Source organism: Delphinus delphis, chromosome 6 (assembly GCF_949987515.2).
Source record: "Delphinus delphis chromosome 6, mDelDel1.2, whole genome shotgun sequence".
Lineage (NCBI taxonomy): Eukaryota > Metazoa > Chordata > Mammalia > Artiodactyla > Delphinidae > Delphinus > Delphinus delphis.
Window position 1 is genome coordinate 344,582 of NC_082688.1, and position 20,655 is coordinate 365,236.

The following is a 20,655-nucleotide window of genomic DNA, read 5'->3' on the forward strand; positions in this document are numbered from 1 at the left end:
CTTCTTTAAGGGCCGGAGCAGAAGCTCACCAGGGCTGAACCCCCTGCAGGCTGGACCATGGCTGTGATGAGCTGGCTGTGTGCCGCTCTACCCCAGAGGCGACTCTTAGGAAACGAGTATTACGGTGCCAGTTCCTACTCTGCAAACACTCTAGCACAACATTCTCCACTTTCCAGTCGCCACATTTTCCTGGTGGATGCACACGGCCTCCATGACTAAAGAGAGATGGTCCCTGCAGGCCTACCACGGGCACTGGGGACACGGCAGGGGCAACACAGCCCAGCCTGGGGGAAGAAACTCACAAAACCCGACCGAGTGGGAGATAAAAAACCAAAACAGGGGAAGGGGGCCCGTGGACCCCACTAGAACAGAGGTTGGAAAAACCACACTGCAGGGAGCTGCATTTCTGGTCCGTCTGGGAGGGTCCCACAGCCAGGGTGGTGGGCACGTGAGCTGGGTTAGCAGCAATGGCTGGGCCAGAAGATGAGGGGGCGGGCTGTGATGGGAGATGGTCATCCCAGAGCTTCAAGTCATGGGCGGGCGGGGTCCTAGGGAGAGGAAGGGGGTCTCGGAGGACAGGAGGGGCCCCTGGTGAGTTAGAAGGCCCCACCCTCATTGGCTATCCCCAGCCACTCACTCGCTCAGCAGACACGCACAGGACCTGCTCTGTAACCAGGCACTGCAGGTTACACAAACACCACGCCGAGGTCCTGACAGCAGGTGGACAAGAAGCAAACACACAGGGAAGGAGGTGGAATGTCCAACAGTGGCCAGTGCTGGGAGGGACGATGAGCTGCCACGGAGATGGCACGGCACACAGGAGGCCAGGGACCCTGCTCAAGTAGCAGCATCTGAACACAGGCCACATGGAGACCAGGGCAGCCCAGGCGGACACCTCAGGACAAGCCTGCAGCTGGGCAGCGGCACAGAGCTTGGTGAGCGGCCAGTGGGCAGGCCAGGAGGGAGGTGGACGGGGGCGGAGGATGAGGCCAGGCCTTCCAGGACCTGGCAGGGGTGGGGGGTGGGGTGCCTCGGAGGGTGGAAGGGGCCAGGATCACCACGAAGGAGGACCACACCTCTGGCCAGCCCGTCAGGTGCCGTCATGAGTGGAGGAGGTGGTTTACCTGACAGTTGACGTCCATCTGCCCATTGGACAGCAGGTACTGAACCACATCATAGTGACCTTTCTTGGCAGCCAGGTGCAAACAGGTGGAGCCCTCTGCGTCCTGCAACACAAATGCATTTAGGTCCCGAGAAATCACAGCGTGATGGGGCAAGCTCGCCGTGCAGCCTGACACTTGTCACGGCGGCTGACCACCTCCAGGTTGCGTCCGCTGGCCGCCGGGCACACCTCCTAGCTGGTTTTTAGCTCCATCTTCTCAAGGACACTAAGGGTGCCACGTTAACGGAACCATCTCAACAGAAAGGCTCCTTCCAGATCGCCAGTCTGAATGCAACGGCTATTGTGCTGACACCGCTCGACACTTTTGCTACGTGTGTGTGTATCCACAAGTGACGGTTTTGTGTTTTAGACTGTCTATAAATAACATACCGTATACCTGTCTGCAACTCGTATTTAGTTCAACATTATGGTTTGCAGATTTCACTTTGTAGAGAACACATAGCACTAGTTCGCTTATGTCAACTGATGTAAAACTAGCCCGGTTTGTGCATTTGGTCGAGGAAGACTCGTTTTTCACCAATATTCACCAAACACTGCAATACATTTCCCAGATTCCTCGTGCAAGAGTTGCCCACGGGGTCCCCCAACACCGAGACCCCCCCAACAATGACACGCATGTGCTGCTCCCCCAGGTGGGCTCAGCTGTGGGCTTCACGGGGTTCTACGGCCAGGGAATGGGGTGTCTTGGGGGCTTGAAAGGCAGGCGCCTTCCCGGCATATCCCGGTCGCACATCGCTCCAGGGAACTGCCTGGTCACCTTCCTCACCCATTGCTTCCGGTTACTTTCTTTCATCTGTAGGAGGCCCTGATGCCCCCTGGCTGCAAAACCCTCTCCCGGTTGTAGCTGCCCGTCATGTACCTTGTGACATCTTTTGTTGACCAGAAATTCTGAATTCTAATGCATTTGACTTTATCAATCATTTTTGTACTTTTGTCCTGTTGAAGAAATCTTTCCCGACGCTGGAATCACAAAGCTAATCTTCCCTCTTAACCTCCAAAAGTTCTGTAATTTTGCCTTTTGTGTTTGATTCTTCTGTTTGCCACGTGCCTGACGTGTGCCCTGACCCTGCTCACTCAAGCCTGGTCCGCGTGTTAGCGTGTGTTCTCCAGGGAAGCAGAGCTGGTTCTCGCCTGCTCACTGGCTCAGACAAACGTCTGCCCTTGGCTGGAGGGCTTCATCCTCTGACACTGGGTGTAATTACGACACGGTTTTAGGGTTAGATGACCACCTTCCTATTTGTCCTACCTGTTTCTAGTCCTCTTTTCCTGCTTTTTAGTTACACAAGTATTTTTTAACATTCCGTTTTACTTCTTCTACTAGCTTTTTAAAAAGTTTTCCTGAAAGCTATACTTCTTTGAAATTATTGCCTTAATGTTCTGTAGGGATCACAAGCTTCAACTTTCCCATCCACTTAGGTCAGTACTTATTCCCTCCCAGGAAAGAACTAAAACCCGAGGACCCTGCTCACATCCACCACTGGCTCCCCCTGTGCTCCCGCTGTCCTGTCTCACTTCCAAGTTTGTGTAAACTCCATCTTACAATATTCTTCTTGCTTTAAGCAGCCTTTGTCTTTTAAGAAACTTAAAGAAAACAAGTATTTACCATTTCTAGTATTTTCATTCCCCAAGAACGGGATTTTCCTCCCACAAGCTTTAGTGTAAACCTGCTGGTAAGTCCTATCAGCTTTTGTGTACCTGAAAATGTTTTATTTCACAAGTGCTTTCTGAAGGACGCTTTTACTGGCTGTAGCATTCTGGGCTGACAATTTTTTTGAGGTTTTTTTCTTCCCTTTTAGCACAATAAGAATATCACTCCATTGTCTCCTGGCCTCCGTCGTTTCAAATGCAAAGTTGGCAAATTTTCGTAACGTTCGCTTACACGTATTGTGTGTCTTTTCTGGGGCTGTGTTAAGGTTTTCGACAGTTTAACATGAGGTATTTAGGTGTGGCAGCCTTAGTATTTATCCAGCTTGGGGTCTGCTGAGTTTCTTGAATCTGTAGGTTATTTTTCACCAAATTTGGGAAATTTATGACCATTTTTCCTTCAATAAATTTTTTTCCACTGGGTTTTCTCTCCTTTCTGGGACTCCAATTACACATCAGACAGCTCAATGTTGTCCTACAGTCTGCTTTTCAGACAGAATGGTTTCTCTGATTGGTCTTGGATTTCAAGGACCCTTTCTTCTACAGCACCCAGAGTGCTGCTAACAAGCTCATCGGTGAACTGTCTACTCCAGACCTCCTCCAATCACTTGTCCTGCAGGCTCCAGCTGCTTCTGTAAAGCCCTGAACACTGACCTCTTGCCTCTTCAGTGGTGCTTTGCTTGGGCGCTGGCTCCTGTGACGAGGCTGGGAAATCGTCCCCTGGCCGAGAACTGGGCAGAACTCACCCACCCATCCTAACGGAGAGGATTAATAACAGTTATCTATAGATAGTCATAGAAAAGCTAAAGGTTTCCAGATCTCAAAAACCACCAAAAGCAAAGGACTAAATACCAGCTTGAAAAAATATTCACAACAAATGTAAATAACTACATACAAAAAAAGTTAACTTTGAGAGAAGCAAATTAAAATAGTAAAAAAAAAAAAAAATAATCATTTTTGCATATCAAATTGTTAATTTTTTTTTTAACTGTAATGATCGGCACTTGTAAGAGTACAGGGAAACGAGTGCTCAGACACTCCCGGATGCAATTCAGAGAGAGGGATCAAAAGCCTTAGAAATGATTATATATTTTGATCTAGCAATTCCACACACACACCCAGAAATCTGTCTTAAAGAAATCAAACGTGCAAAGATTTAGCTATGAAATGTCTGTTGAAGCATTCTGTACAATAAAAACTGAAAATAACATAAATATTAAACAGTCCGCAAATCTAAAAAAATGACACAAATTGTATCATGAAATACAACACAGCCACTTGAAATAATGTTATAGAATATTTAATGACATAGAAAAACGAGTGAGAAGTTAATTTGATGGGAACAAGGAGTTGATAAATTAGTATGAACAGACGATCATTTTTTTGTTGGAAAAAATGTGTATTAATTTGAAGGGCTGTGGGATTTAGCATTTTTTCTGTTATTGCGTGTGTGTGTATATGACATAAAACTTGCCCTTTTAACCATTTTAGAGTGATTCAGTGGCAACATGAATTGCTTTCACAGAGCTGTACCATCACCACACTCTATTCTCAAAGCCTGTCCATCAGCCCAGGCAGAAGCTCGGTCACCACTCAGCAACAGTATCCCCCCCTCACCCCGGGTAACCTCCAATCTACTTTCAGTCTCTAAATCTGCCTGTCCCAGGTTCCGCACATAAGTGGAATCATACAATATTCGTCCTTCTGTGTCTGGCTTCTTTCACTCAGCATAACGTTCTCAAGTTCACCTGTGTTGCAGCCTTTGTCAGAATTTCCCTCCTTTTTGAAGTAAGGCTGAATAGCACTCCATCATATGGATGGACCACATCTGGCTTATCCATCGCCCGTCAATGGACACTGGGTTGCTTCCACCTTTTAGTTACTGTAAGCAATGTTGTGAACAAGGTGTGTACATACCTGTCCGTGTCCGCGCTTCCTGTTTCTTTGGGCACACACCCTGGACTGGAATTGCTGGATCATACAGTAATTCTATGTTTAACTGTTTGAGGAGCCACCAAACTGCTTTCCACGGTTAACTGCATCATGTTACATTTCCACCAGCAATATATGAGAATTCCAATTTCTCCACATCTTTGCTAGCACTTATTTTCTGATTTTTAGATAATAGGTGTCCTAAGGGTCTCACCATGGTTTTGACTGCATTTCCCTAATGACTAATGATGTTGAACATCTTTTCACGTGCTAACTGGCCATTCAAATATCTTCTCTGGAGAAATGTCTACTCACACTCTGCCCATTTTTGAGCTGGGCTAGAGTTTGTTATTGAGTGGTAGGACTTGTCAATATATTCTGGATAGTAAAGCCCTATCAGATACAGAATTTATGAATATCTTCCCCTTCTGTGGGTTGCCTCTTCACTCTCTTGAAGAGTGTCCTTTGATGGACAAGAGTTTATAAATTTTGATGAAGTTTAAGTTACCTAGTTTTTCCTTTTATTGTCTGTGCTTTTGGTGTCATACCCAAGAAATGATTGCCAAATCCAATGTCATACAGATTTTCCTGTTTTCTTCCAAGAGTTTTACGATTTTAGCTCTAAGTTTAGGTCTTTGATCCCCTTTGAGATAATTTCTGAATACACTGTAACCTCATCCTTCTGCATGTGGAAGTCCAGTTTTCCCAGCACTTGTGAAAAGACGCCCTCTCCTGCCATTGGATGCTCTGGGCCCCCTTAACGTTAATCACTTGATCATATCTGCGAGGGTTTATTTCTGGGCACTCTATTCACTGTTCTATACGTCTGTCTCTAGGCTGGTACCACATGGTTTTGATTACTGCAGCTCTGTCGTAAGTTTGTTTTGTTTTGTTTTGTGGTACACGGGCCTCTCACTGTTGTGGCCTCTCCCGTTGTGGAGCACAGGCTCCGGACGCGCAGGCTCAGCGGCCATGGCTCCCCGGCCCAGCCGCTCCGCGGCATGTGGGATCTTCCCAGACCAGGGCACGAACCCACGTCCCCTGCGACGGCAGGCGGACTCTCAACCACTGCGCCACCAGGGAAGCCCCTGTCATAAGTTTTGAAGTCAGGAAGTGGGAGGCCTCCAGCTTTGTTCTTTTGCAGGATTGTTTTGGTTGTTCAGGGTCCCTCAAGGTTCCCTATGAATTTTAGGATGGGTTTTTCTATAAGCTGTAAAAAAAGGCATTGGGATTCTGATAGGGATTGCACTGAATCTGAAGATCGTTCTCGGTAGCAATGACATTTTAACAATACACTCGGCACTCAGTATCCACGGATGCAGAACCCACGGATATGGAGGGCTGACTGTACCATTAAGGGACTCGAGCATCGGCGGGTTGCTATCTGCAGTGGTCCTGGAATCAATCCCCCGCAGATACTGAGGGAGGAAGGTACTGTCTTCTTCCAATCCATGAACACCAGATAATTTCCATTTATCTGTGTCTTCTTTAATTTCTTTCAGCATTTTTTAGTGTACAAATCTTTCGCTTCCTCCGTTAAGTTTATTCCTAAGTATTTTATTCTTCTCAATGCTATTGTAAGTGGAACTGTTTTATTTCCTTTTCGGATAGTTCATCACAAGTGTATAGAAATACAACTGACATTTCTGTACTGATTTGGTATCTTACAACTTTCCTGAATGTATTTATTAGTACTAACAATATTTTGTGTGGATTCTTTATGATTTTTTTACATATAAGATCATGTCATCTGTGAACAGAGATCATTTTTCTTCCCCCTTTCCAATCTGGATGCCTTCTATTTCTTTCTTGCCTAACTGCTCCAAACTGAAGACAGAAGAGAGAAGATGTGCCTATCCAAAGAAGGAAGCTGAACACCTCTGCACACAAACTCCCTATCAGATGCTTGACTATCGTCAGGCATAGTGGATCCAGTGCTCACTAGTATTTTCCACAAATAAACCGGTAACCAAGTAAGGTGAACTACCTACTTCCAGACAACCCGGTGGATGCTTGGTGGCTACCGATTTCTGAAGACGTTCCAGCAAGGAACCGGCCCTGTTCCTCTTCACGAGGAGCTTCTACATGAAACAGGGGTGTGCTTCTGAGCAGTGAGTACCTTCGGATCCACGAGGGCCCCGGCCTTGATGAGGTACTTCACCGCGTCTAAGTGGTTGTTTTCTGCCGCCTCCATCAGCGGGGTCCTCTGGTCCTCTGAGCAGGTGTCGATGTTGGCGCCCGCCTGGTGAAAAGAGGGACAGCTCAGGTGTGAGAGCTGCCACCGCAGCCACACCCAGCGAGGAAATATTTCCCAGGCTCAGCACTTGGAAACAGAGGGATCTCAGGGGCTACATTAAGTCTTTCTATCGACTAAGCCTGAATCTTCCAAAGCAGAATTCAGAGACATGGTTATTCTGTAACTATCAAAACTTTAGTTCAAGAAGAGCATTTCATTTCTAAGCTAATTGGGTAGAAATGCTTACAGTAACGTTAGTGACAGCACTTTTAGAAATAAGAAAGAAGGTTAGACCCCAGAACAGACAAAGAAGGGGTGCTGAAGGGGACTCAGCAAGGCAGGGCCAGGAGGCAGGCGGTGGCCCAGCCTGCAGGGACCGTGGGGCCCCAGCTCGGGGGCCTCAGAGACCTCTGTCTCCGGCTGTTCTAAACACCTGCCAAAACAAACTGAAGAAAAACTCATTCCCAGGATGCATTTTCCAATGGAGTGTGTACTTGGAAACCAACGAGCCAGGAGGTATGCTTGGGTAAATCGTCTGTGTGAAACTGAAACGCCCAACCTTAAAGTGGGTTTTCCACTAACAGCAAAGCAAGTGTTTGGCAGCTGAACGATTTAAAAGAGCTAATACTTATAAGGCTGAAAATAGTATCGTTTTTACTACTAGCAATTAAAAAACAAAAGTAACCCAGTTTAGTAAGAAATTTAAAAATAGACCTAGAATGGTACACATGGAAAGCCAGGGGAACTGAGGTGGTCAGGGATGGTGAAGGAGACTCGGCTGTTCCCACGGAGCAGAGCTAACGTCAGAGAGCAGGGGCATCCAGGCAGGAGATGAGTGGGGGACACAGGTCAGATGGCCCAACCTGAGCGCGAGGCAGAGCCAGGATTCCACAGCAGCTAACTTTAACAACGAAACTTGGAAAACCACACGAGATAAAGGTGCGGGGTGGGGGTCTGCGTAGCGCTGACGAGGCCAGCGTGGGGTCGGCCATGCTCTGCCAGGCTGCACAGGCCAAGATGTGCCCTCTGCCGGTGAAAGGCCAGGCGCCGCCTGTGACGGGGTGCACACACTTGGCAAGACCCCCCCACCCCCAAACCACCCTGAACACCCAGGGGTGCGAGAGCCCGGGCCGCAAGCCTGCCCGGGGGACGGCCCGGAAGGGAGGGGCCCACAGGCCAGGCAGCCCCCGACAGGGCCCATATCTGAGAGGCCCAGACGGGCAGATGACCAAGAGCAGAGCCATGGGCCGCACGGTGCAGAGGGTCGGGCTCGGAGGGCCAGGCCCTCCCACCCGACACCCAGGTAGAGTGTGAGGACGGCTGCTCGGTGTGCTTGTCTGAAACCTGCGCCGGCCAGTGACGGCCCCACCCACCAGCACGGAGGCCCCGCACAGGGACATGTGGGCAACCCAGGACCACACCTGGGAAGTCAGCCCAAAGGCTAGTGATCGTCACCAGGAAGAGGCAGGGGTGGTCAGGAGACAACGCGGAGAGATCTGAGACACGGAGGGAGGTGGAAGGAGGGCCTCCACCCAGAGGGAACAGAGGGCCCGGGAGGTGCGGGGCGAGCACAGCCCACGGCACATCCTGGGCTCCCAGGGGGCAGGGCAGCGGTTGTCGCTCTGTCCCTCCCCTCTGGGCCCATGACTGCTAGAAAACGCACCTTTTCCTATTAGTAGATGCCTCCTGGGCTCACGGCCTGCAGAGCAGGCAAAAGCAAAGCAGGCGAGATGGACCCCAGATGCAAGCAAACACTAACACGGAGGGACAGGATGGCGACAGAGCCGGCGAGCAGATGGAGACCCAGGTAGGAGAAGCCAAAGCAGTGACCACAAGTGGGGACACACCCAGGCCCGGGCCCGGAGAGCCGCGCGGCAGGTCACTCTGACCACGGGCGTGCCTGGTGCCGGCCAAAGGTTGGGGCTGGCCAAGGGTACCGGAGGGTGTCAGTGGCGGCGACCAGCACAGCTGCCCCTGACCTCGTGCCCCCGCACACCGGACATGCACCCGAGCGCCCCAGAATGCGTCCTGCTGGGGTTTCGTTTAATGTTGTTATTTACATTAAGTGTCCACCTGTGGCAGGGCCACCGCGCCGCAGTTGCCTGGATGGAGCTGTTTCCAGCGAGACCTCGGCATGAAAATTAAACAGACCGGGAAATACCCAAACCACTCCTCACAGGTGCTCCTCCACTGACCCCAAGCGTGAGCGAGGGTGCCTGCTGCCTGGGACCAAGGGCCAGAGCCCCTCTGGGGGCACGTGAGGTGGGCACCCACCAAAGCTGCGCCTCACCCTCGGATTCGGGGCAAAGCAAAGGAAATCCGTCCCACGTCGGATGGGTTCTGGGGAGAAAAGGACACAAGAGCACAGTCCCCAAGTCGGGGAGTCTGCAGCCTGGGCCACCAAATTAACCACCAGGCTGACAATCTAATCTGAAGTGATGTCAGGCGGTCACGCCTCCAGGCTCCGGGCAGACAGTACAGAGTCATAAAGATTGCTGATGTATAAAACGTTGGTTTTTTCCAAAATACATGTTTTATTCTGCAACAGCTTACAACTCACAAGAGGCTGCAAAACAGAACACAGAGCTCCTGTGTTCTTTGCCCCGGACAGTCTTCCACTCTCACGGCCAGTGGGGAGAAGCAGGAAACGGGGCAGCAGTTCAGTGAATGACTCTTAGGCTTTTGCTCTTTGAATGAAAGAGGCAGACAAAGAATTCACACTGTGTGAGGTTTACAAGTGGACAGAGCTGAGCCATGGGGTTGAGGACCTCTGTGGGGCTGTGAGCGCGCAGAAACACACACACCTGATCGTCACAACACAGGCTAGGAGAGCTGCCACGGGGGAGGGACACATGGTGCTTCTGGGGGGCAAGCAGATCAGGCCATGTCCCTTTAGAACCACTCATTAACCAAGACGTTTACGTTTCAATGATTTTTCTGTATGTAGCTCACACACGTTTTTATGTTAAAAAAAAAAAAAGTTGGGGTGTGGGGGGAATAGATTCTTTCAAAGGAGTGTGAAACTACCTTTTCCAAAGGAAGAATCATGTCAGAAGACCATCAATTGTTCCCCCTCCCCCTCTGCCCCTCCTCTTCTTCCCTCTCCTCCTCCCCCTCCCCCTCCCCCTCCCCCCTCTGTCTCAAGACTGAGCAAGTAACAGCCACTTGTTAGAATCACAGAGTGACCTCTGGAGGCAAGAAAGCAAAGACTATAACTTCCAAGCAAATAAAGAGAAAGGAAATGAGACAAAACAAAAGTCAATCCAAAAGAAGGCAGCAAAGGAGAGGGAAAAAAAAAAAAAGAAATATTTGTTTTAAGAGGTTGAGAATCAAATCTACAATATAAGAAATCAGAAATAAATTTTAAATGTCAAAAGTTACAGTAAGCATAAGTAGATTGAAGATTCCTATTAAAATACCAAGGCTGTCAGACAGAGCTTTTTAGAAGCTGGCTACATGCTACTTAAAGAGATCTGTCCAAACGGAGCCTCTGGCGTGAGCCAAACTTGGGAGGGTTCTGACAAATGGGTCTCGGGTGTTAGAAATCTAAACCAACAGGTAACCCCACTGTACAACACCAATGCAAAAGCAGGCTCCACACTTCATACAAGCACATCTTAGTCTGTGCACACAGCACAGGTGAGAAGAGGATGAAGCAGACACTCCAGGCCGACAGTGACACAGAGCAGCTGTGACTAGACAAGAGACCTGGGGGAGGGGGGTGTCCGTCCAGGGCCCCAACAGAGATGCCCACAGGACGGTCCTCTCCAGACACAGAGCCATCCCGAAGCCCACCCGACACGAAAACCTCCAGCTGACGGGCCCCAGCCAAGAGCCCACCACCGGCATTTCAGTCCTTTCCTTTACAAACAAACAGGATCCACCAGGCATTTGAGGGAAACCTGAAATAAGAAAGACCAGAATGAACAGACCAGTATAAAGCTTCCAAACACTGTGGGAAGACCCAGAGGCTACAGAAAAACGTGGCAGCACAGACGAGACCCCGAGAGGAGCCGAGGGTCACGCCGAGAGCGCCGCCCAGAAAAGCGGGACGGAGCGTGAGTCCAGAAGCTGCAGCAGGTAAACGTAGGCGCTTGCGGAAGGACCTGGAGCCCAGACAGAAAATCTCCCAGACCTGAACCTGGGCTGTGGGGAAACTCCAGACCCGTGGGTGAAAGGAAATTTCCTGAAGGCTCCAGAGATAAACATGTGGCTTAAGGGTGGCCTCCAGGAAACAGGGGCCCCAACACGGGCCAGGGGAGGGATGTCCCAGAGAGCAGCAGCACCAAGAGTAGACGATGTGCTTCCCAGATGACACAGGGCCAGTCTGCCTGCTCGGGGTGGATTGGGGGGCGGGGGGGGGGGGGGTGTCCAGGACACATTTACATGACCACGGAATGCAAGCTCTCAGTGCAGGGCGGGGGGTAGGAGGAGGCATGTGCGCATGCCTGGGCTAAACCCTCCCACGCCAGAAGTCGGTGACACTAAAAACCCAAACGAACTAAAACAAGTCAAACACCGAATGGCAGTGCGTCATCTCCAGAGGCGGCGTAACTGGCAGGAGAGGCAGCGGAGGGGCTGAGGGCACTGGGCAGAGCCAGGGCAGGTGGGCCTGGGAGCCTCTGGCACTACTGGGCGGCCCGGCTCTCGGGACCCAGGCCAGGCTGTCTTGCTTTGGTGGCCCCAAGAAGACCGCATCTGACCTGAATCAGCATGTGACAGATGTCCACATGGCCGGCCTCCGCCGCAGCATGCAGGGGCGAGCGCTTGCTCTGGTGCTCCATCTTGAAGTTGGGGTCGATCCCGTCAACTGCAAACCAACAGGAGGTGCCGGTTACCGCAGGTGCAGCCCCCAGAGCCCGGGATGGCGCAAGGGCTGGCAAGGCTCCAGGTGGAACCGACAGGCAGGCCTGTGGTCAGATACCCCCAGCACCTGCGCTCCTCCTAGACACCCTCATCTAACTCTGGGTTCCCCCGTCTCTCCCGTCCCCAGGCCTGGGCCCGAGCGTGAGGGTGGCGGGGCCCCAGGATGGATGCTCCACAGGGAGCAGGACCCCCAGGACAGGCCCAAAGGGAAGGCGGTTGCTGAGCACAGCTCCCAGCCTGGAATGGAGACGGGCTACAAGGCCAACCACGGACCGGCAAGGCGAACTCAGCATCGCACAAGGTCCACGAGGAAAATGATTAAAATCGCCATTTCAGTCAACATAAAATAAAACCTTTTTTTTTTTCAGAGCAAATTGTTAAGCTTCTTTCTTGACTTACTGTCAAGTTAAACGATTCTTAATCAGCCTTTTCAAGCCAGAGAAATCAAGCCTACGCTCTGAGCTCAGAATCAAAGCGCTGTCCCTTGCTCTGCAGGAGACGGAGCTGGGAAGGACCCGACCAGTACATTTTCAGGTGTTAAAAACCCATAAAGGCAGATACACACTGAAAACACAAGTGCCAGGTGGGCTGCACCCTGCACACGAGGGCGCCAACTCCATCCACACGGCACAACAGCCCAGCTGGCTAACTCTGCTTTCATGGAGTCGACATCTTTTCTTAACCTAATAATCACATACTTAATTCCTGTTTAAAAATGGGGAATTCCTGGGACTTCCTTGGTGGTTCAGTGGTTAAGACTCTGCACTCCCAGTGCAAGGGCCCCAGGTTCAATGCCTGGTCAGGGAACTAAATCCCGCATGCCGCAACTAAGAGCCCACATGCAACAAAGATCCCACGTGCCACAAGTAAGACCCGTACAAAAAAAAAAAAAACGAGGAATTCCTGGAGAATACTTCCACTGCCGTGACTGAGCATGAACACTGTGAACGGGCTGAACACCAGGGGAGCCCGTGTGCACCAACCAGAGAAACCGGACAGAGCGGGACACGGTGGACAGTCACCGAGAGACGCTGACAGATATGGCCACCTACCCAGCATGAGCAGCACCTTCTGCAGCTCCCCTTGCCGGGCCGAGAAGTACAGCTGCTTCGGGTGGAAGCGGAGCTTCTTGGGTCTGCGGAGAAAGCACAAGACAGCAGTGAGCACAGGCTACACGCGCACACACACACACACGCATGCAGGCACACGTGTGCGCGCGGCACCTGCAGGCTGGGAAGGCCTGGGTTGGGCCCACCTGCCCAGCCTCAAGGTCAAGGATGCCACACCCACCAGGCATCTCACAGTAAAAATAACCAAAATTAGTGAGCATCTCCTTCACCCACAGCACGAGAATGGTTCCTGAGGTTCTGCATTCTGTGCAGGGCACAGAGCGAGCTGCTTCTTCTCTATAGCATGAGGTCAAGGGACCCCCGAGGTGGTGGAGGCAGCATGTCACACCCAGCTACACCCACCCACTTCACAGTACAGAGTCTGGACCCGGTGAGTAGGGCAGGGGACTGGACAGTCACCATAAGACCAGGGCTAGAGACCAGGCTGGAGGCGGACAGAGAAAAAGCTGTGGGGACTCAGGAACGTGTCCCAACACTACAACTTCCCGAGAAGCAAGACAGGAAGGTGAAGCTCTGAGGGAGGGAGCCGCGCGGCCTGGCCAGAGCCCTGATCGTGGAACCCCATGACCAGTGGACACCTGTGGGGTCATGGGTCGGTGCACCGGGCCCTCCTGCAGAGCCACAGGTGGGTTGCAGTAATGGGAGCCGCAGGGACAACCGACGGGCCACCTGCTCCAAACTCTCCTTTCAGAGACGAGGAGCCACAGAGTGACACTGGCCCTAACATCCTGAGGTCAGAGCCACGGTCAACGTGTCCAGGGAAACATGTGCCAGAGCCTCCCAGGACTGTCCTCACTATGCCTTCAGAGGATCACTTTGCTCTTAGTGGAACGGACGATAACCTGCAATCGTTTCCCAAAGTAACGGAAGAGAAGGTGCATGGTCCTGATGACCAATGCTAACAGGAGACCTAAGGAAGGCCTCAGCGACCTCCTGGGAATGCCGTGGCCCTGGGGGCGCAGACAGCGGGGACGTGTGGCCCTGGCCAGCACCAGACGCCGCAGGGGGACAAGGACGCGTGCGGAAGTGCCGGCGGCTGACTCATGCAGGAGGACACGGAGGGGAAGAGTCTGCAGGAAGGGAGCGCCAGGCCTTACTTCTCCGAGTCCAGGGCGATGAGCGCGCTCTCCAGGGTTTCCTTCCCAGGTCCCTGGGAGAGGCCGGGCGCTGGCTTCCCCAGCCCGGCCGGCCCCATGGGGTCGAAGGCCTCGGGCACCTGGGGGGCTGTGCTCTGCGGCTTGTCATCCTCTGAGAGCGGGGGTCCAGCAGTGCTTCGGGGAGGAAGAAATAAGTGGAATTCTGAGTTTTAGAGACGTGGAACTCTCCCTTCGTGTGGAAACCAATGAAAACACAAAACATGATTCACTCGGACCCTCCAACGGCACTGCTCTTCTGAGAGTGAAAATGGTCTCAGGTTCACTGACCATCTGTCTGCTCAGCCCCTGGAGGGAAGAGCCCAGACTCAGAATCAAATCCCAGAGAAAAATGGCATTCAGAAGTGAGGGCGGCTTTCCCAGGACTTTTTGCCCAATGTTCAAATATGCTTTAGCGAATGAACTTCAGGTTGAATCTAAAGTCCACTGCCCTCCCAACGCAAGGGACACCTTGGAATTTTGACTCAAAAATCATTAAATTTAGGGCTTCCCTGGTGGCACAGTGGTTGAGAGTCCGCCTGCCGACGCAGGGGACACGGGTTTGTGCCCCAGTCCGGGAGGATCCCACATGCCGCAGAGCGGCTGGGCCCGTGAGCCATGGCCACTGAGCCTGCGCGTCCGGAGCCTGTGCTCCGCAACGGGAGAGGCCACAACAGCGAGAGGCCCACGTACCGCAAAAAAAAAAAAAATCATTAAATTTATAGATTAATACGATTAATACAGAATAATATGAAGGAGTCGACACCATTCCAATATTCAGTTTTGAATGTCTACAATTCGAGTCTCTTAAATGACCTTCAGTGAAGTTTTATAGTTTCCTTTTTTATCAGTGTAGTATCGCTTGCTTTTTCCTAGGTAGGTTACGGGTTTTGTTGCTGTTTTGAAAGGCTCTCTCTCCACCACCCTGGCTTCTAGCTGGACACACTAGTGGGGACGAGGCTTCTGACACCTTTTCTTACCTGATCCTCTGGCTGACTGACTCCATTTAGCTTTATGAGTTCTTCAGCTATTTCTACTGAATACTTCTGAGAAGAAAATTATGTTTCCAATATCAACCCTTCTCTTTTAAAGACTGTTTCTTCTGTGTTCAGCTAGGGCCTCCAAAACATGACGCAGTAAGAGCAGACTACAGCAGCTGACACTAATGTTTCATATCATACACTACACACAGGTACAGATGTTTAGGGACAGGTACACACAGGTACAGATGGGTAGGGACAGGCACGCACAGGTACAGATGTGTAGGGACAGGCACGCACAGGTACACGTGGGTAGGGACAAGTACACACAGGGACCGATGTTTCAGGTGTATACTAACAGCTACCTATGGGAGTACTGTGCTTCGACCGAAAATACTGTGATACCACATCAATTAGGATGGTGTGATACTGGTTCAAAATCAGGCAAAGAGATGTACAAAACTACACTGAGTGCAGAAGAGACATGTGCACAGTGGCAGCGAGCAAACGAAAGTCAGCATGCCTCACAGCCTCACGTGTCAGAAATCACAGCGAGTGTGAACCAGCTGGGAGACGTCTGGCAAGTCGGAAGACATGAGCAACAATTAAAGACGGGCATCGTCAGGTGAACTCTGAGGGCTCAGGGGACGCCGTACCTGCCTGTGGTGGTGTCGGCCCTGCCCTCCACTGTGGAGCCCTTCTCCTGCCCAGGGGCCAGCGTCACGGTGGAGGTCGTGTCTGCTTTTGCGATGGTCACCTCTCTGGCCTTGGAGGTCTCCTCCCCACAGTGGGGACAGTAACTGGCGTTATCGACTCGAGAGGCGCAGGCTTTGTGGAAACGGTGAGAGATGCTGCTCTCGGGCTGACATTCCATAAAATTACCCTAAAAACAAGGAGGCCAGAAATCTTCTTTTAATTGGGGCTAATACGCAGAGGAGCAAGCAAAGCCCAGAACTGAGCTCTGTGTGGGGGCAGTAAGCCAGAGCCCGGGGGGCTCCCAGCCCCTCTCCGGGTGAGAAGAAATGATGCCCTGCGTCCACGGGGCCCCTCCCAAGGCACGTCCACACACGTGCTATTTGAAGGAGAGAAAATCCCCATCCCCGCGCCCCGAGGAGGCCAAGGCTCACTCTCCAGCTGCTCTGACCAGGGGACGTGCCGCATCTAAGTCCAAAGACGGACCCACGGAAGACACACCCGGGAAGACACTCCCAGAAGCAAAAGCCCGAGGAGGGAGGTGCCGCCAACAGCCCTTGGCAAAGAGCGCCTGACACCATGCCCTCCGGGCGACCCGGCCTCAGGCCAGGGCTCTGGGCCGAGGAGCAGCGCTCTCCCTGGGAACCCCTTTTCAGCAGAAGCAGAAAAGCATGATGAGGATGGCGAGGGCACACAGGCGTGACGTCTGGAGAAGACCCTGGGGGAGAGGCTCTGGGCCCAGGAGCACAAAGGGCCACACGGAGACCAAGTGAGGGCCATGTGAGCCACATGAGCATCTGTGGATGAAGTCACTGATGGAGAAGGTCCCGGAGGCACTGGCGAGCAGGACGCAGTGGAGGGCCAGGCGGCCCTGCCTAGGTAGACACGTGAGCGGCAGGAAGGGAGCCGGGGGCCCAGGTGCCCCCAGAGGCCAAGGGCAGGACAGAGGGGGCCGGACACTCACGGCGGTGCAGAAGTAGCCGCAGCCGGGACAGCACTGGTGCTTCACCATCCGGCCCCGGTGGTCTTCACACAGCACCAGGAGCGGCGCCTTGCTGGACGGGCGCATCAGCTCATGCTTGACCACGCTGTTCGTGCACCTGCCCAGCTGCAATCAGACGAGACCGAGTCAGCTGCTGCCATGTCACAGGGCGGGGGAGGGGGATGTCAGGAAATCAAAGCAGGAAGGCGGCCGGGTCCTCCACAACGTGATGAAGGGCTGTGCCGCCGGTTCACGGACCAGGGGGTCACGGTGGCCACATGAGGAGAACAGCCTGGGCTAGGGGCTGGGGCATCAAAGGGAACAGGACACATGCCAGGAAGCACGACCAGTAGCGGGGAGCACAGAGAATCCACAGGACCCACCAGCACTCGGGCGGCCCACCTGCGCCCGCTGTCGCCCTGGCGCCTTCCAACAAGGACCCTGGCCTCCTGGCAGCTGGTGCGGGTGACGCACCCCCAGCCCCAGCTTCCTCCTCGCCTGTTCCTCAAGGGAGCCCGTTCTCAGAGACTCCATGGAGCCCAGAGATCGGGGGGGCAGATGGGGCCAATGCCCCCAGGAAAGAGGCCCAGGCGGCTCTGAGGCTGGAACAGGAGGCCACGAGGGAGGGCACAAAATCAAGCTCTCAGCACCAGAAATAGGAGGGAGAAGTGAAATTTCCATGGAAGCGCTGGGAGACGGAGGGAATTTTCTAAAGTAAAGCAAAAAGTCAAAAATGTGGAAAATGGAGAAGAGGTGAGAAGGCTGGAGGCTCTGCAGAGAGGACCCAGAGCGGGGGCCGGGGCTCCTGAGACACGGACAGCCCGAAGCAGACGGCAACGTGATCAGGACGTGAGAGGAAACTGCGCCCGTGAAGCTGTGGCGACAGGAGAGGATCGGCCCAGACCTTCCCCCCAGGAACCTCCCTCAAGGAGCTGCTGAGGCAACGTGCCCCCGACTGAGAGGGACCGATGTGTCCGAAAACCCTACAAAGTGAGCAAGTCCATCAGTTTGGGGTGGAATCGGTAACAGGCACAAAGGAAACAATGAGAAACGAGGCAATTACTAACTCTGGGAAAAAGGAAAGGTTGCTCAGGAGAGGAAACCCCTGGCCCAGCTGTGGACGCTTCCACGAAAACAGCAAAGAGCCTCCCTCGATCGACGGAGGGAGGGACAGACAGATGCAGACCGCGGTGCGGGGGCCGGGGGGGGGCACCCTTCCCACAGTAAGAACCCTCAGACAACACCTCAAAGGAGAGGTCAGGAAAAGAGGGTAGAAAGCAGGTATTTGAGAACATGGAGAAAATCCCAGGACGAAAAGTAAAAGGGGCCAAGGGTTGCTTGGGGGGAGGGACCCTGAGACCCACCCACGTCGTGGACATTCAGGATCTCCAGCAGCGGGTGGGGGGCAACAAACAGCCACCAGGACGCCCCCTACCACCACCAGGACCCGCGAGGCCATCAGGAGACACAGGTGGAGGCCTCTGACTGGCTCAAGTACACTCAGCGAGGAGGAAGTTCAACAGAAACCGTCGGACCCCAAAATGGGAAGAGAACGCAAGTGCGGAGCCTCCATCAGCTGTAAGACGACATCCCACGAGCCCGCGTCGAGTGGCTGGTTTCGGAAAGAGAAAAAATAAAGACACTGGGCAGGAACTGATTTTCTAGGAAAACAGAGACACCGGGTACAAGTCCAAGAAGCTCAGAGAAACCTAAAAAGGACAAACACCAAGAGAGAGCAGCACAACCCCACACCTCAGCCTCAGAGGTCAGCGCGGAGGACTACAGCAACAAAGGCCGCGGCCGCTCCTCGGGACCTTCAGACGGCAACACCGACCGACGTCCCGAAGTGCCCAGAATTCTGTACCCATCAAAGTGTCTCTCAAAACTGGAAGCAAAACAAGGACTTTTTCAAACAAACAAAAGAGAATTCATTATGAGCAGACTTGTACTATGGGGGGAAGGGTCCTCAGGCACAGGGACTGTGGTATCAGAGAGAAATCAGATCGGAACAGAGGAAGAACGCTCTGGATGCAGTTTAAATAAAGGGAAACAAGAGATGATTACGGTTACTCAGTCTAAAAGATGAGTATGTACAAAAATAATAGCATATATGAAACTCAAACATATGACAAAAGATGGGAGACAGGATTTGGGCCCACACATGTAAGAGTCTTACATGTTAAGCGGTACGATATCAATTCAAGCAAGACCGTGATAAACTAAGGATGTATGTTACAAACTCCAAAGCAACTGCTGAAAACGTGAGGAAAATACATAAAAAATAAAGCCAACAGTGGAATAAATTGGAATCATAAAAAATTTCAACCTGGGACTTCCCCGGTGGTCCAGTGCTTAAGAATCTGCCTGCCAATGCAGGGAACACGAGTTTGATCCCTGTATCCCTGTCTGGGGAACTAAGATCCCACATGCCTCGGGGCAACTAAGCCCACGCGCTCTGGAGCCTGTGAGCCCCAACTAGAGAGCGCCGGCCCACGCCGCAACAAAAGATCCCACATGCCACAACAAAGACCCAGCGCAGCGGGGGGGGGGGGGGACTCAATCCAAGAGGCAGAAAATGAAGAAAAAGGAAGAACAGATGGCATAATTCTTAGCACTATTAAGATGTCAGACTAACCCAACTACCTTGATAAGTGCAATGGGGATGATCCAAGCAAACCACTGGGAAGACAGAGACTATCGGGCCCTGTGCAGGACACGCTGTCTAAAGAGATCTCCAAACATACAGGCAGCACAGGTCTGGCAGCGGCGGGGCGGGGGGGTGTCCTGTGTCAGCACCAGACATCCCGAATCCCCAAGGACACAGTGGACCCCCCCAAGACGACAGGAGTCATGTAAAACCGGCCCGAGCTGAAGAGTCGACACCCCTCCCTCGCACAGAAATCAGAGGAGCGTGTTGGTTGCACGATTGTGTGCACCTGTCACACGTGTCACTCGTGTGATCTGAGTCACTCATGTCACTCATGTGACTCAGAGACACACAAGCAGAAAGGTGACCTCAAGTGTGTGAATTATGCCTCAATAAAGCTGATGGGAAGGAGACACAGAACGAAGGAGCTATTAGCTCTGAGGGGCCGCTGCCAGCTAAGGCCAAGGCAACCTGAGCAGCGAAAGAGAAAAATATTTTGGGGAACATAGCAGCAGCTTAAGAATTTCCTGGAATCCCACAGAAAAACAGAGCAACTAGACAGCAAAACCAAAACCCAGAGACGATATTTAAACCAAAACCAAAGGCCACAGGATGCAAATGGGTAAGGGTGGGCCTGCTAGACGCTGGTGCCCGGGCAGGAGGAGGGGAGAGGATGGGGGAAGAGGGACACAGCGAAGCAGTGTCTCGTGGACCCAAGGACAGGGGGGAACCAAGATACCAAAAGGTCCTCCCTGGGGCTGAGAAGAGCAGGCAACCTGGGAGAAACCCTGCCCAATCCCAGCAAGTCTGGGGCTGCCTAAGACCTGGGGCCATTGCGGGCCAGCCGCCAGGAACCCTCAAACCCAACGCGCCTGGACCCCCTTCTAGTTCGGGGCACGAGGACACCAGGACAAAGCTGAGCTGAAAGTAAGCAGGACAGGGACAAGAGAAATGAAGAAAAGAGAAGATCGACAACAATGGTTCTCAAAATCTCCGGGTTCAGTGCTCTTTTATACTCCTAAAAATCACCAAAGGTCCCAAAGAGCTTGTGTCCAAATGGGGTACGTCTATTAACATTTACCGTGTTAGAAATTAAGAGAGAAAATTTTTAAATATTAATTTATTTAAAAATAGCAATAAACCTATCACGTAAAGAACGTATTTTAATTAAAAAATTACTTTTAAAAAAGTTAATGAAAAATGTCATTGTTTTATATTGTTCACAAAAC

General features: G+C 52.2%; 1 protein-coding gene across 5 annotated transcripts in view; it reads right to left on the reverse strand.

The window, feature by feature from the left end:
• EHMT1 (euchromatic histone lysine methyltransferase 1) overlaps positions 1-20,655 on the reverse strand; it is a 148,019-nt gene that overhangs the window by 24,965 nt on the left and 102,399 nt on the right. For all 5 annotated transcript variants that reach the window (XM_060013667.1, XM_060013668.2, XM_060013666.1 and 2 more), the window contains exons 11-17: positions 16,762-16,905; positions 15,761-15,987; positions 14,089-14,262; positions 12,914-12,996; positions 11,699-11,805; positions 6,879-7,001; positions 1,125-1,226 (exon numbers count right to left, since the gene is read on the reverse strand). In XM_060013667.1, coding sequence (XP_059869650.1) covers positions 1,125-1,226; positions 6,879-7,001; positions 11,699-11,805; positions 12,914-12,996; positions 14,089-14,262; positions 15,761-15,987; positions 16,762-16,905 — 960 coding nt within the window. The remainder of the gene's footprint in view (positions 1-1,124; positions 1,227-6,878; positions 7,002-11,698; positions 11,806-12,913; positions 12,997-14,088; positions 14,263-15,760; positions 15,988-16,761; positions 16,906-20,655) is intronic.